Genomic DNA, 16059 nt, shown 5'->3' with positions numbered 1-16059 from the left:
TTCTTTGGTGGATATTGACAAGGCAACGGAAGCATGGGATAATTTGGAGTATGCCAGACTCCAAGTGCGTGTCCTCAAATCGTGTAGTGTTAGACTAGCCAAGGGAATGAAGATCAACAGGCAAGTGTACAACATTTGCATTGAAGAAGAACAACCTTATCTATTCGGAGAAAAATGCAAGTGCACGTTTAATCACTACACGTCCTCAGATAGTGTGACTTCATCAGAATCATTTGTGGAGGAATCAATGTTATCAGAAAAGAGTGACGAGGAAATGGGTATGTATGTAACGGAGGAGGTGCGACGGCTGGCGGTAGTAGTGGAAAGCGAGAAAGATGGAAGTTCGTATAAGACAAAAAAAAGTCGAATTTTGAGGAAGGGTCTGCACAATGTAAATGTGGGCAGGAGATTAGTGGGAGTGTTTACACAAATAAGGAAAAAGAAAAGCTGGTAGAGCAGGTAGGGGAACCAGCTATCTCTGTAGCCCATTTGGTCAATGTTGCGTGTAGAAGCAACTATGTCCAAGTGGCGCTGACTAATCTCCTTGTAGCTATGGAGGCATCGAGCGGTGCAAAGTCCAATAAAGGTATGGGCCATGAGGGGAGTGCGAAAGAGGCCCATAGCGAGAGAGGGGTACACTTTTTCGGCAAGGAAGTTGGGCCCAACAGCGATATGTGTGGCCAAATCGCAATAATGTCTGGCCCAGTCCGAATAGAGCCTGCAGGGATAGGGGAGAGTGTATTGTCCTCTAGTGCTAGATTCGGCGGTGTGGATGATGAAGAGCGTCCAAAGTGGGAAAGCAATGCGAAAACTACTAGTGCGGAACACGAGTGCGTGAAACGCAAATACACAACTGGGGGAGAAGGTGTGAACGGGCACAATAGCAGTATTAACGATAAGGGAGATAAAAGACAGTCACAGTCTGATAGTGATGAATGTTGTAGTAGGGTAGACTCCGAACAGGCGGAGATTGGTGGTGAAGAAGATGGAATCAACACAGTAAAAAACCCACGACACAAGCGTAGGAAGGGACTTTGGGAGCTTGGTGAACCAAGTACATTGCTGCAAGGGAAGGTTCAAATCGAAGCAGGAAGCCTTTATATCGGCAGTGGGACAGAGTCAAGGGTGAGTACAAATTCTAATTCTCTATCTGATGGGGATATAGCTAAATGCATGAGCAAATTTCGAAGTGTTGGAAAAGGTGAGGATCAGAGAGTGGTATGGGAAGTAGGGAAACAAATTGGGGCTGTTTGTCACAAGATTGAGCATGATGTCATCAAGGAATTAGAGAGAATGGAAGCAGGAGACATTGAGGTTATGAAGAAGTACAAGGAGGGAAATAAGGGAAGTTTCTCATGATCATCTTGAATCTGAATATAAGAGGTCTGGGGGGAGGGACGAAGGCCAGATACATGAGGAACATTATAGCCAATGATAGTGTGGAGGTGGTATGCCTGTAGGAAACCAAATCAGTAGAGTTTTCGGATATTTGATGCGTTTCACTATGGGGGAACAATGAAGTAGGCTGGATTCATAATGAAGGGTTAAGAGGAGCTGGAAGCTTGCTAGTTATGTGGCATAAGCAAGCGTTCCAGTACGAAAGTCATGTGGTGGGCATAGGTTTCATTGTCATACTTGGGCTGCACACCAAATCCAATCTAAGATGTGCGGTGGTCAATGTATATGCGGCATGTAATATGAGCGATAAGGAGTCACTTTGGGAGGGTCTTACGACCTTGATGAACTCCAATCTGAACTAGGCATGGTATTTGTGTGGTGATTTTAATGCGGTGAGGTGTGCAAGTGAAAGGAAAGGTGCACGTGAAAGGGGGAGTCAGAAGAAAGAGATCAGTGACTTCAATAACTTTATTGAAAACAACTACCTGGTGGAGTTGCCGTTAGTGGGCAAGAAGTATACATGGTATAGGGCAAATAGCACAGCAAAGAGTAGACTAGACAGAGTGTTGGTGTCGGAAGAATGGTTGTGGAAATGGCCAATGGCTAAGCAATACATTTTAGCAAGAGAGGTGTCAGATCAATGTGCCATAGTGGTCAAGTACATGTCAAGAGGCTGGGGACCAAGGTCGTTCAGGACAATTGATGCATGGCAGTTGGAACCAGGGTTCTAGGAGATGGTGAGAGCTAAGTGGAATACGTATGCTCCTCAAGGCAACAACATAACTAAGTTAAAGGATAAGCTGAAATGCCTTAAGTTTGATCTCAAAGTATGGAATAGAGAGGTGTTTGGGCATGTGGAAACTGAGAGGAAAAGAATTTTGAAGGAAATAGAGGTTCTGGAAAATACGATAGATGAAGCAGATAATCTGGAGGAATATGACAGGTTGAAGAGACTGGATCTTATTGGCCAATTGAGAGAGGCTAACAAGAAAATTGAGTCTTTATTCAGACAGAAAGCTAGAACCAATTGGTTAGTGCATGGGGATGCTAACTCTAAGTACTACCATTCGGTAATAAAATGGAGAAGGTTAAGAAACGAGGTAAAAGGTGTCTATGTGGGGGATCAATGGTGTGAGGAACCAGAGGTGGTGAGGAGGGAAGCGAGATCTATGTTCGAAGACAAATTTAAGTCTCGGTATGATTTTCGGGTACGACTAGAAAATGTCCAATTCAGAAAGCTGTCTGCGGAGGTTAGTGAGAGCATGGTATCTAATATAACAGAACAAGAGGTGAAGGAGGCGGTGTGGATGTGTGAGGGGTCCAAAAGCCCAAGCCCAGACAGGTTTAACTTCAATTTCATTAAGCATAATTGGGAGGCCCTTAAGCACGATATCCTCGCCGCAGTTTAATCTTTTCAAGTAGCTGGAAACATACCGAAAGGGTGTAATGTGTCGTTTATTGCTTTGGTTCTTAAAGTAAGGGATCCATCAAAGCTTGATGAGTATAGGCCTATCTCACTAGTGGGATCATTATATAAAATCATATCAAAGGTGTTTTCTTGTCGTATGAAGAAAGTGTTACCCTTGGTCATCGATGAATGTCAATCAGCGTTTATGAAGGATAGAGGGTTACTTGATAATGTAGTTGTAGCCAATGAGGTTGTGGAAGAGCTAAGGAGGTGTGGAAAGAGGGGTCTATGCCTGAAAGTGGACTACGAGAAAGCGTATGATTCGGTAAGCTGGGTATTTCTCACTGATATGTTGCAGAGACTTGGGTTCCATAGGAGATGGATCTTGTGGATTAATGCCTGTTTGGAGTCTGCATCAGTATCAGTATTGGTTAATGGTAGCCCCACATCGGAGTTTAAAATCACAAGAGGATTGAGACAAGGAGATCCTCTAGCTCCCTTTCTGTTTATTGTGGCCGCAGAAGGTTTGTCTGGACTTGTGTGGCAGGCGCTTACAACCAACTTGCTGACAAGCATCAAGGTAGGTAGGAAGGAGGTTGAGGTTGGTGTTCTACAATTCGCGGATGATACGTTGTTCTTTTGTGAAGACACTTTTTCTAATGTGTTTACCATAAAGGCCATCCTCAGATGCTATGAACTTGCATCGGGGTTGAAGATTAATTTCCATAAATCAAAGTTGGCAGGAGTGAATGTAAGTAGAGAGACGCTGGAGGTGTATGCAAAAACCCTGCATTGCAATCTAATGAGGGTACCCTTTAAGTATCTGGGATTGGAAGTTGGAGGTAATCCTACAAAGAAACTGTTTTGGGAACCGATCATTGATAGACTAAGTGCAAAATTGAATGTATGGAATGGGAGATTTCTATCTCTGGCGGGCAGGATATGCTTAGTCAAGTCGGTCTTCACATCTCTCCCACTTTTCTATCTCTCCTTCTTCAAAGCACCAGAAGCGGTATGTGATAGAATAATCAGTATCTAAAGAAGATTCTTATGGGGATGGGGGAGGGAGAAAAGGATCATACCATGGGTGAGTGGGAAGAATTTGTGTAAACCCAAGGAGGAAGGTGGGTTGGGAATTAAAAATGTAAGGTATTTCAATAGGGCGCTTCTAGCAAAGTGGAAGTGGAGGCTTATGGGTGAAGAAAAGGGTATGTGGAAACAAATACTAACATCAAAATATGGAACGGACATAGATCAAAATTGCAACAATAAGAAGAATCTTTCTTGGTGGTGGAAAGACCTAGGTAAGTGTTGTGGGGAGGGAGAAGAAGTAAGCTGGTTCCATGGTGAAATTGGTTGGAAGGTGGGAAGAGGGGACAAAGTGAGGTTTTGGGAGGATGCTTGGCTAGGTAGAAGTCCTTTAAGTGTCAAATACCCTAAATTGTACTCCGTGTCATTGGATAAGAGTAGGAAGGTGAGTGAAGTAGGTGTATGGGAGGAAGATGTATGGATTTGGAATTTGAGATGAAGAAGGACAAGGTTCCAATGGGAATTGGAACAAGAAAAGGAGATGATAACAACGGTAGAAAGAGTCCACTTGAATATGGAAAATCAGGATTCTTTGACCTAGGGTGACGATAGCTCAAGCATATTTACGGTAAAATGAGCATATGAATGCCTCAGTAAATGTACTAGAGGCAGCCCAAGTCGGATGTTTAAGCAACTATGGCAGACTAAAGCCTTCCCTAATGTGTTGGTAACAGCATGGAGGGTTATGTTAGATAGATTACCGACTAGAGTTTGCCTGATGAGAAGAGGAGTAATGGTTCCTTCACCCTTATGTGTGATGTGCTGCAGTGACAATGAGTCGACACAACATCTCTTCATGGCATGTAAAGTTGCCCAACGTGTATGGGACCGCTGTCTTAGATGGGTGGTAGTCCAATCTGTCCAACATAATGACTTGCAATGTCACTTTGAACAATTCTGCCTGCCCCAGATCAACTAGAAACATAATTATGTCTGGAAAGGCATGTGGGTGGCGATAGTAAGGTGCTTATGGGAGCAAAGGAATATAATAGTCTTCAAACAAGGGGTAGTTGATGAGGAAGAAATTTTCCACTTGGTCCAAATCAAAGCGTGGTTGTGGATGAAACACAAACTACATTCGTTCAACTATTCTTTAGCAGAATGGCACATTAACCCAGTTCAATGTCTAGTTAGTTAATTGTATCAAGAATAGTGAGGTGAGAAGCACGGGGCTACTAAAAGGCATAGCAGATTTAAGTTTGGGGGATCCCAACAGAAGGGTATCTTTTAAGCGGCGTGAGCAGGGATAAAAAGCATCCAGCACAAGGTTATATTATCAGAAAATAGATGTTACGAGGTAGTGAAAGGTGGAAAGGAAAGTGACAGTATTAAGCTGAGAGCTGGGGGTGGAAACAACTTGGCCAAGGTGAATGTAATTACTGGGATGATCTTGCTATGTCTATGTTGTGTTGAGCTGGTTTTTATGCAGGTATAAACTAAATGTGCAGTGCAAAACGAAAAAACGTATAGGTAATAGTTGTTGGGAGTGGGAACCTGTGAGAGGTTATGCAGAGTTGGTGGGAAACATGAAGAAAATCTGTTAAAACAGTTAAGGGATATTGGGTCATGATTATAAGAATTGAGGAGTTGTGTAGGATCATATAAGGGGAGACTGAAGTGCACTAAGGTTCTAAGGAATTGGGTAAATCATGAAGTGGGAGGTGGTGGTTGGAAACTGTTAAAGTGAAAAAAATTAAATTAATGCACTATGGGTGAGGGCTGAGATGCAGAACACGGCTTGGGGGGTCTAGGACTTGTGTCAGCCTAATGGTAGTGGTTTGGAAGTATATGATTTAGATATGCTATGCCCAAGTGTGTGCTCTTGATGTTGTATCTTTTATATAAGGATTTTGGGACACCCCTTAAGTGTCCCGTTAATATTAAAAAAAATGTAGGCTCTTCTCCCTTTTCCTTCTTTATCAAATTTCATGTCATATCCTTTCTCTTTGTTTGTAGCATAGGGACATTCAATCTTGATATGTCCTTGCTTTCCACATCCAAAACAAGAATAGTTAGAATAATTAGAATCAGTTGATTTCTTGAAGTTATACCTTTTTTATGTTTGAGTTTTGTCTTTGCCTTTCTTTTTCAAGAACTTACTGAATTTCTTAGTCAACAAATTCAGTATTACTGCAATCACTTGACTCTACTTTAGTTTTCTGAATTGCAGACTTTAGAGCTATCCTTTTGATTTGTTTTTCTCCAATTTCTTGCTCATTCAATCGGTTCATTTTTATCACATGTTCTCTGAGTTTGCCTAACAGTGAAGCAGTGGTCAGAGTAGTCAGATCCTTTGACTCTGATATTCCTGTAACTTTTGGTTGCCACATTCTATCAAGACATTTCAGAATCTTGATGTTGAACTCTTCTTTATCAAAGGTTTTTAATCTAGCTAGAGCCACAACTTTCGAAACAGATTACAAGCCTTGAGCAATCACGTTCCTTTGGAAATTTAGTGAATGCTTACATGCAAATTTCCCAACATCCCAACATTTAGAATGACGTTTATAGGAGATAATCCAAATCTTTTACGAGTTTACAAAATATGTTAAAAGTTCGAACAGTTAAAAACACTCTTTCAACATATTCTTTCAAATTCATTTTTTATTACCTGAAATTTATAGTTTTTTTTATAATTTTCAATAAACTTGAATCAGTATAAAAATGTACCTAACATCAAATATTAAAGAATATGTTTCATGCATAATTCGGTTTGATACTGAATGGCCATCACTTTTTTCTTTCCCTTTCGTCCCAAACTTGCAATAAAAAAACACTATTTACAAAGTTGAGTGAACAAAATTTGCTTTGAAACCATTAAATTACCTAGTGTCATACATTGATCTTTTGATCAACTAAAACAAGTGGTTCAAATATATATTATATATAAAAAAGGGTTCACTCAAAACATATGTATAGATATATATATTTACATGTTCCCATTTTCATCTACTGATGAATCAGATGCAGAGTCATCAAGTGTTGAATTTGATGTGGTCTCCAATTGACTCCCACTCTCATTATCTGAACTTCCCACACTTGCTTCCTCTTGAGGATGCTTTAGGCACCAAGACATTATACTAGCTGTTAGTGTCAGAATCATTTTTTGATTCACCTGAAATTATTATGTACCACCATTGTCATCATAAAGTAAGCAATGCATATATTTAATCACAATATATTCATGATTGTAGGAGTTTTTTCTTATGCTGTCATTCAACAGTATTATCTATGATTGGATTACAAAGCAAAAGAGTTTACATACATTCAAATCTATGTGCTATAAAAGAAATTAGATTGTCTTCTGAAATCATCATCATTAGTATGAATTTTAATATAGTTATTCTGAATGTCAACAAATTTATCTTACAAAGCTGTGTTGGATGATATTATGTGTAAAAATGATTATATTCTTTACTTTCAAACTCATCTAAGATGATTTCTGATCTGTTGTTGACAATGTAAAGAATTCTTTACACATATACTGCATTAAAACTAGACTAAAATAAAACAGCCAAAACTAGTTAGAAATGTTCTTTGCTATTTTTAATGAAAAGCAGAACATTAGGATTGATTCTAAACTACCTCGGTTATGTCTTCAGGAAGCAGGAATATAGAGCATCCAAGCTTTCTTGCAATACTGATAATGTAGGTTGCATTCATCCTTTTCTCTTGATCTGCAAGAACCAGTTAATACAAAAGTTATAGGAATGTAAACCAAGATAAAAGTCAAGGATTTTGCATTGAAAGTGGAGACACTTGAAGTTCATTCCTTGTGGCAGACATGAGATAACTTCAGCTTAAGGCAATTCCATGTCTAACATAGATCAAGTCAAGAACATAAGATATATTGCACAAAACCAAAGGATATTATTCTATTTGCCCATCAAAATTTTCAAAAATGCATGCATGATACTCAATCACAATAAATGATTCAAGCTTGTTAACTGTTGATCCACCCCTTTATCATAAATCATGACCAAAATTTTAAGAACTTTCACATTCATGCCTAATGGAGCTGCAGTCCAAACTTAATTTCAAATATAACGGGCAAGCATGGATACCCTTTTTAAATTGAACCACATAGTCTGCAATTTTGATTTCAGGGACTTTGGCTCTAACTTGTGAAACCACATTTTCAAACAAAGGAAATGAATGATAAAAAAAAATACGATAAAAGCTTGTGTATGTTTTAATTTCATATGGATATGACTCTGTTCAGTTCTAGCTTTTGCAAAAGTTTGTTATATATGTAAGGAATGTGGAGTTGAGACTCCCACATTTGGTGTAGATAAGCAAGATGGGAAATATATAAAGAGAATACCCAGAAATCTGTTGCCTTAAAAATATGGGTTAGAGGTGAAAGGTTCTAATCTCTAGTCGATGTGGGATCTCCAACACCTCTCATCAAAACTTGTACCACCAATTTCACATGATATGAAGCCAGTAATAATATTGCTTTAAGAATGTCAATAAAAATTGAAAGAGTAAAGAGAAAACATAACATACCTGTCACTCCTTTTGTCACAAGACCCCAATTTACTGCTCTGTGCTGCACTGAACTTAGAAGCTCAAGGAAAAATATTCCATCTGATAAACTTTTATCCTGAAATTTGAAATTTTAATAATTAGTTAATGAACTTATTCTGTAATCATTTAAACACATTCTACAAGTAAAAAATGAAAAATGCAACATAGCTGTTACAATATTTACAAGAAAGGAACTATAATAGTTAAACAAAATTATTTTGAACACTAGGCAAGGCTATCATGTGATTTCAAAATTATGCAGGTTATATTAATCTGAGAGATTAGATCACAGTATTGTGAAGGCTAAAAAACTGTTGGTGGAAAGTCCAGATTCTTTGCAAGAAATAACAATATCTCAAGCAGTATTTCATCATTGTTCGCTACAAAACACATAAAATCACAAGCTTAAGCAATTTTTGTTTATTGCAATATGCTAAAAGAAGCTGTTTTTGGCAATTTACCAATCCCAGTATTCTCAAGGTATTTCTTGGTACCAAATTTACGTATGTGGGAATGCTTCTTCACAAAGCCAGCATCAAATTCAGAACTTCACATTCAACATTAACAAAATGTCTTGATAGTATTCTCAAAAGTTAAATAATTTGCATTGTGCTGGCTACATATTGATCATTGTGCTGCCCCAGTTAAATATTTGCTGTCAATAAAAGCATCTTCCCAAAGTTTCCATGTTTATTTATACATAAACTAAACTAGCTTATGGAGAAACTTGTTTCATTATTTTCTTTTTATTTGCATCTCTCAAGTTAGAAGTACTTATAGAGAAGTTTATCCAAACAGACCCTTTGATTATGTTGTTTGATGAATGTAGCAGAATGAGAAAAGGGTAGGTAGTTATTGTATGGATCAGTAAATACATTTTTCAACCTTTCCACATGAAAATTAAAATTAGCATTATGAGGAAAGATTTCAATACCTTAAAACTGTCCATGCGGCTTTGACTTCCGGAGCTGCTAACCTTGCTGTTGGCCCATTCTAAAATATCAGCATCAGTTATCTCCTTCCCACGAGAGTGAAATCTCAAGTTCTTGAGAAGTTGTAGGATGTTGTATCGCATCAATTGCCACAAATAAGCTAAAAATACCATCAAGTAGAGTTTGATTTAGATTCTATGTGTGATCATTAATTGAATGGAGTAATTGCTTTACTACAAGGTATATGTAGGTAATAACTCATAACTTGGAAATCAACCTACCTAGTATTAGCTTTTTATTTCCCTGCACAATGTCGTTTCCAGCAACATTTACCAGTGAAAATTTAATCTGTTTCCCTATTTTCACAACTTGGTTGCAGTTCTCTACTTTTCTAAATGGCATCTTAATTGGAGGCTTGTTGGCAATCTTCCAATTAACAATCCCTGGTGATACCTTGTCAAGAGTCTCAAGAAGAACCCACCTGCAAAGAAACAACATCATTCCAACTCCATGGATAGTTAAAGTTCAAAAGAAAAATTGAAAAAAGACAAACTATATTGAAATGAAACACAAATTCTTAGTACAACACACAACTCGAACCCGGATACAAGGATAAGAGTTTCTTTGAAATTTAGGATATACATTTGCAAAATGGTAAAAATATTTTATATAGATGCATAATATCAATAAACAAGGAGATGTTGATCATTTCTCATTGATTCATAACTATGAAGATAAGCATTTTAACTTGAGATATTTGTGTCCATAGCAAAAAAAATATAGTTTCTACCTAGATCATAATCATTCTTGGCTAATTGTACCAACAAAAGAACTCAAAACAAGTACTGACTTTATATAATAGCCAATAAGTCCAACCATTATCAACTATATCATGCCTCACTATGTCCCATTACCTTATCTCCTTTTTTTATACTATTACACCTTTCATCTATTTTAGACAAAAGTTCATCTTTTTTAGACATGCACACAAACCCAATATTCATCACCTTTTTTTGTATCCATTTTGTTTTTCTTTAAAGAATGAATAGAGGAGTATGTAGTTCAATTCATCTCACATCGCCAGGAAGAACATCAGAAATTAAAAATGAAATGAAAAAAATTGGATACTTTTCCAATAAGTATCCAGAAGTATTCAAGAAATATGAGAAATATCTTGGAAAAAGTTAAAAAATTTAATAAAAAGGATTGAATAGACATGCTGAAGGAAATATATGAGGAGTGTCCATATCCGACATGGGTATGACTCCTATACTTTTTCATTTTTGGAATACCTATGCTTCATAGATTGAAAACAAGAAGTATGACACTGTTTTCTGCATGCCGGAATAATTTCAACAGAAAAGAAATTACACTAACTAACTAATATATGAACTGTTTAGTGAATAAAAATTATAATAAAGTAAAAAAAATATTCCATCTATTGTATTTTATTAGTAGTTTCAATTCTATACAAGAGATTTTAACAAAACCAGTTCAAGCATATAGTATAACATAAACAAGAGAACTTGTAAAAATGCAAAAGATATTCCACCCGTTTCGAAGATCCTCAAAGACATTGTTGACATATGTTGAATTTCCAAGGCTATTCATCCATAGGCGAAATGCTCTTTCTTCTCTAGAGTCTTGAGTATCATCTGGAAATGTTTCAAGGAGAGACATCTGTTGTTTTGTCTGAGCTGAAAGTCCATTTCTACAAGAGAGAAATTGAGTTAGCTAACATATTTCTCAAAAACCAAAAAGAAAAATTGTGTATGCTATTGAAACTTGTAAGGTGTAGAAAGGATAGCAGACAGGTAATCAATTCATAGTCAAAAGTGGATATGAAAATAAGAGAAACAGATGAATAAGGAGGACCACAATGAAAAATAGTTAGTACACCTATTCACAAGCATATGAGCTGTGGAATCTTTAGTAAGTGATCTTTTGAGAAAACAAACAAGCAGTCATTATCTAAATTCTAAAAATTTACTTTCGTAAGCAAAATTTAGTTAGATCCCATTTGAAAAAGCTTATTTACAACTTATTTGGACTTATCTTATGCCAGACACTTAGGTAAGTGTTAGGGAGAAAATATGATATATGCATGCATTCGTTGTTTTTAGCTTATTTCTATAAGATCTCAAGTATAGTTGCTTATTGCACATGTTTGGCTTATTTCAATAAGTGCTTATATTCTAAGAGCTTATTCAATACGACCTTAGTTAATTTCTTTAATCAAACAGGTCCCAAGGACTTAAAATTCCTGTTTGGGATACTCCAGACTTAATTTAGGGAACAAACTCAGTTTGGTTGTCCTCAAAAATAAATTTGCATACTCATTTAATGTGAAACCAAGTTTCCACAAAAGCAAGACCAAGGTTCCTTTCTGCAAACTCAATTAGAAAAATGGAAACTAATTGAAAATTAGGTTTGCTAACTTTAATCCAAACATACACATAATTCTATTAAGTATACAGTAATAGAATAATAGACCTTAGTCAATAACAAAAAAACACTTATAAAAACAAATAGTCGATGAAAGCCAGGAATTAAGTTCCATTTCCTTTGGCCTTATTCACAAAACAACCCAAAAATGAAACGCTTAAAACGTATAAAAATATAAGATTTGTTAAGAGGATGGTTATTCTCACTCACCTGTGCTGGAAAATATGTGCAACAAAGGCAAGATTAAGATTTGGAGATCCTTCCACAATGTCTCTTGCAGTTAAGTATCTCTTGCAACCCATCTTATCAGCATGTTCTAGAACTAACTTTGCTCTCTCAAAGGGATTTTTAACTGCCAAAGTGGAGGGATTGATGTATTCAGGTGCAAGAACATTTAGAAGGTGTGCATAAGCCTCAGCATCCTACAAGGTCAGAACCATAGAAGTTCAATAAGCAGCTATTTACACGACTTTTGCATTGAGATAGTACTGAATGAACAGTGGTGCTAATTGTCCAAAGCAAAAGATAGAGTATAAGAGCAAGTATTTTTCACCAAAATAAGAAAAACTCAGTTACCTTCACATCAGAGGAGAAGTTAGTGACAATCTTCTTGTACCCTGATTTCTTCAAATGGAAATTCATCCACCTTAACAAGATCTTTTCTGGTGGTAGATTCATCAACTCTTCCATATCCTGTTAATTTGAAAAATATGAAGGCAACATATACAAATAAATAATGAAAATATGAGAAGACAATGAAAGAAAGTAGTTACCTTACTATCATCAAGCAACTCAAGAAGCTGGGGAGTTTTCTTCAGATCAAGGTCCGCCAATAATTGAATCTAATTTATCACCACCATTAGGAATATCAAAAGCAGGCACCACAAAATGTAACATGCATTATGCAGTCACCATTATTGCACTACTAAAAAATTAGAATGCATAATTAAACAACAACATTCCAGAATGCATTCATAATTAGAATGCAAATGCTTTACATACATAAACCAAATGAGATCATAAAATTATGTACAATCAACGATTGTTCACCTTAATAATCTGAGAAATCACCCCAAGCACCAGATGACGCTGAAATGTGAACAAAAATATAATTAGATACCACTTCACTGTGAAATTCACTACTATGATCAAATACTAATCCAGAAATATGACAACAAGTTAACAAAAAAATCTTGGTAAACTCACTTATCAAACAGAAAAATCTTTACCCTATTCTTTTCACATCCATCATGTTTTTCAGTTGGCAAACATCTTACACAGTTGGTTATTATTATCTACCAGTTCAACATAGGTTAGAAACATGGGCCTCCCAAAAGAGTTTTTAAGCTCTTTGATTCAAGAAAGCTTCATTTCATATAGACCAGCAGAACATGAATCTACAGCTTGTGTGAATCTAAGGCAAACATAGATTATGCTAGCTAGTAAAGCAGATGTATATCAAAATGAGATTAAATCTAATAATGCAGAAACTTTCTGAGCCCAATATAACAAAATACTTTTAGTAATTAATCATCATAATGTCCATTTTTCTGTGTAACACTAAAAAAATATAAAGGCTTTGACTGTAAAAAAAAAGTGTAGCATATCATAAAGATACATTGCCTGTGTTTAGAATCATTAAAATAAAGGGAAAACTTGTTTGAGAATTACTTTTTCCTAGAAAAGATTTGATAGAAAATCTAATAAATCTGATCAGATTTCGTCAAATTTCAATTTGAACACAACTAAAACTTAAGAAAGAAAATATTTTTCATAACTTTCTGAAAAAAGAAATTGGTTCCAAAATAAAAAAATCATATTTCAAATTTCCAAGCAAAGGAATTCATTTGTTAATCAAATCTAAACTTAAATTTTTGTGGTTCTACATTGTACACAGCCACAATAGTGCTGCTTTAGAGGGTGAAAACTAAAAGGCATACAAACATACCCTTCCTTCAATGAAGTCCTGAGTGCCAATGTTGACCACTGTGCATCCAATAGCCTTAGCAGAGTTGAGGCAAAGTGTGTGATTTTCATTCCTTTCCCATGGATTGAGTATTCTTTTTGTGTTGATTGCCCGTTCATCAATGGTCCCTGGAACTGCCACATTGATAAGCTTGCTGCAACAACATGTTACTCTTTAAAAACAAAACTTCCATGAACAGTTAAAATAGTAAAGCAAGTGAGAATATGTCCAGTACCAAAGAAGAACACCATCTTTTGCAATTTCAAAGAGCTCATTGGTTGAAGGGTCAATAGGAAGATATTTCTTAAGGAACTCATCCTTTGCAACATAGTGATTTATATGTGCTACATATGATGCTTTCTCAGATTCACTAATTGTGTGAAGCAATGTCGTTGTAGCTGTCTTGAGGAATGCTGAGGAGTTCTTTGGACTACTTCCAGTTCTAGAATTTGCAAAAGTTTGGAGTTTCAAGTAGACCTGTCATCATGACATCATTATTCCAGAGAATCTCTTGGGTCAAAATTTGAATTCACCACAATAACTGAAATTGTTCCAGTAGTACGCTTCTAATGTTTTTCTACTCTATATGAGATGAACCAGTTCTAAACTCAATCAAGGTAAGTACTCCACAAGATAGTTAGGCTACACATTTACATAAAATGCAGCCAGTAAAATTGGAAACTGTAAGGCAAATTATCTCTGCAGAAGGAAGGAAGAAAAAATGAAAATTGGTGAAAAAAACAATAGAAATGAAATTGTCTTTGGATTAGATTTATATCAATACCAAAGTGCGTTGAGGAAGATTTTCCTTTTTATTCTTGCAATTGGTGTTTGGATTGTGAAACAAACATGCTATAAATGAAGGATTCAAACAAGGAAAATCAAAGCCATACATACTTTTCTATGTAATCTTCATTTTATTATTTTACTTCATTATTTTTTATTGTACTTAAAAAAAATGAATAAGCTGGTGTTCTATCATCATCATCAGGGTTCTAACGCAACTAGAAACATTAGTTTAAAGTAATTTTCTTTCTTTCTTACCATTTCAATGATATTGAATAGATTTAAGGTTGGAAACAACGAAAACAGAAAGTGTATCAGATAAAAAATGAAAGGGAATAAGGCGATGCATAGTGTAGATACAGAATTCAAAAAGAAGCCACAAGATCCATCACCTCAAAAGATGATTGACAAATCAAAATGACAAAAAAAACTCACCTTAAGAAACAATTCAAAATCAACCTCCTCCTCAGTGTTTTGATACAAATCCTTCACACAAGAAGCTCTCTCTTCCTCACTCAGATTCTCTTCCACCACCTTCAACCTTGACATCTTGGAAGCCAAATCCGCAATCACAAGCCTCCCACTCTCCCTCCTCATGCTCATGAACTACACAAACACGCACACTGATCATCAGATGACCCAGAAGCCCAATCAACACAACAACATAAAAACTCCAATATTCCAACAAAAACATGAGATTCAAATATTTTCTTGCACACCCCACAATGGGATTTCAACCAAGATCAAGGTTTTAAAACACGGTTAGTGAACACGATTTTGGCCACGACTTTAAGGCTTTTGGGGTACTCATAGCTGTCATATTTGTCCACAATTCTCTGCAATATCAAAAACCGTGACAAAACTACAACCGTGACCACAATTTAAAACCTTAACCAAGATGAACTTACATGCGATTTTAAGCTTCGAAGTTCAACTTGTGTGAACTGGTTCTGAAGCCATGGATCTGAAACAAGAATCCCCCAGTGGCCAGACATGTCTTCAGCTTCTGTTTTATGGGAAATGAAGAATCACTGAATGAGAAGAAGAGAGAAAGAGAAAGTGTTATTCAATGTCATGCAACAGAGTAGTACCTATTTAATCTAACACTTGCTTTATTTTTTATTTTTGCTATCTCTAATTTTCTCTCTCACTTTATTCAAGTGTGGTGGTGGGAATGAAGAAAGAAAGTAAGGTGTGTGTGCTAAGTGAAAGAGTTGCCAATGCCAACACCATGGGACAGTTCAGAGCTGTCAGAGTTCAAAGTTGTTCTGAGAGAGAGAGAAAATGTGAGAAAATTCAAATTATTATTACTCTAATCTCCTAAGTTTGAACCTCCAAACATTTGGGGTGGGACCCTTTGTGGTGTTGCCCGTTAAAAAAGACTCCTTTTTTAAAAAACATTTCATGTCTAAGTTTAAACGTGGTATTGGCTTGCCCTTTGTCCAGTTACATCAGTGTAAGTTGTTGTATTAATCTCAACTGTTCCGAACTGTTCAAAGTTATGT

The 16059-nt window shown here is 36.3% G+C and overlaps 3 protein-coding genes across 3 annotated transcripts; 2 read left to right on the top strand and 1 right to left on the bottom strand.

The window, feature by feature from the left end:
- Window positions 1-1412: 1412 nt before the first annotated feature.
- Window positions 1413-2129, top strand: LOC150024184 (uncharacterized). The gene is made up of 2 exons (XM_090296039.1): window positions 1413-1448; window positions 1761-2129. The coding sequence occupies exons 1-2, from the start codon at window positions 1413-1415 to the stop codon at window positions 2127-2129; spliced, it is 405 nt and encodes a 134-aa protein (XP_090152165.1).
- Window positions 2130-2132: 3 nt separating this feature from the next.
- LOC150024183 (uncharacterized) lies at window positions 2133-2807 on the top strand. Its single transcript, XM_090296038.1, has one exon. The coding sequence runs from the start codon at window positions 2133-2135 to the stop codon at window positions 2805-2807; it is 675 nt and encodes a 224-aa protein (XP_090152164.1).
- Window positions 2808-6688: 3881 nt separating this feature from the next.
- LOC137818594 (fimbrin-2) lies at window positions 6689-16037 on the bottom strand. The gene is made up of 15 exons (XM_068622117.2): window positions 15646-16037; window positions 15463-15560; window positions 14990-15160; window positions 14004-14245; window positions 13751-13922; window positions 12853-12891; window positions 12576-12644; window positions 12379-12495; window positions 12013-12224; window positions 10910-11068; window positions 9639-9838; window positions 9360-9517; window positions 8405-8501; window positions 7481-7572; window positions 6689-7010 (listed from the first exon to the last, which is right to left on the bottom strand). Exons 2-15 carry the CDS (start codon window positions 15547-15549, stop codon window positions 6825-6827), a joined length of 2001 nt encoding a protein of 666 aa, XP_068478218.1. The 5' UTR covers window positions 15550-15560; window positions 15646-16037; the 3' UTR covers window positions 6689-6824.
- Window positions 16038-16059: the final 22 nt, after the last annotated feature.

This window comes from Phaseolus vulgaris, chromosome 10, assembly GCF_051622355.1.
Source record: "Phaseolus vulgaris cultivar YP4 chromosome 10, ASM5162235v1, whole genome shotgun sequence".
Taxonomy (NCBI): domain Eukaryota; kingdom Viridiplantae; phylum Streptophyta; class Magnoliopsida; order Fabales; family Fabaceae; genus Phaseolus; species Phaseolus vulgaris.
This window is presented reverse-complemented; position numbering and strand designations above follow the sequence as displayed.

Excerpts from the sequence above, each read along its gene's own strand:
- LOC150024184 (XM_090296039.1), top strand. The coding sequence starts at position 1,413 with ATGAGGAACATTATAGCCAATGATAGTGTGGAGGTG. Across the intron at positions 1,449-1,760 it reads CCAATGATAGTGTGGAGGTG|GCATGGTATTTGTGTGGTGA; the intron begins GTATGCCTGTAG and ends AATCTGAACTAG.
- LOC150024183 (XM_090296038.1), top strand. The coding sequence starts at position 2,133 with ATGGTGAGAGCTAAGTGGAATACGTATGCTCCTCAAGGCAACAACATA.
- LOC137818594 (XM_068622117.2), bottom strand. The coding sequence starts at position 15,549 with ATGTCTGGCCACTGGGGGATTCTTGTTTCAGATCCATGGCTTCAGAAC. Across the intron at positions 12,645-12,852 it reads TGATTTCTCAGATTATTAAG|ATTCAATTATTGGCGGACCT; the intron begins GTGAACAATCGT and ends GTGATAAATTAG. Across the intron at positions 9,839-10,909 it reads TTTGAGGATCTTCGAAACGG|GTGGGTTCTTCTTGAGACTC; the intron begins GTGGAATATCTT and ends GTTTCTTTGCAG.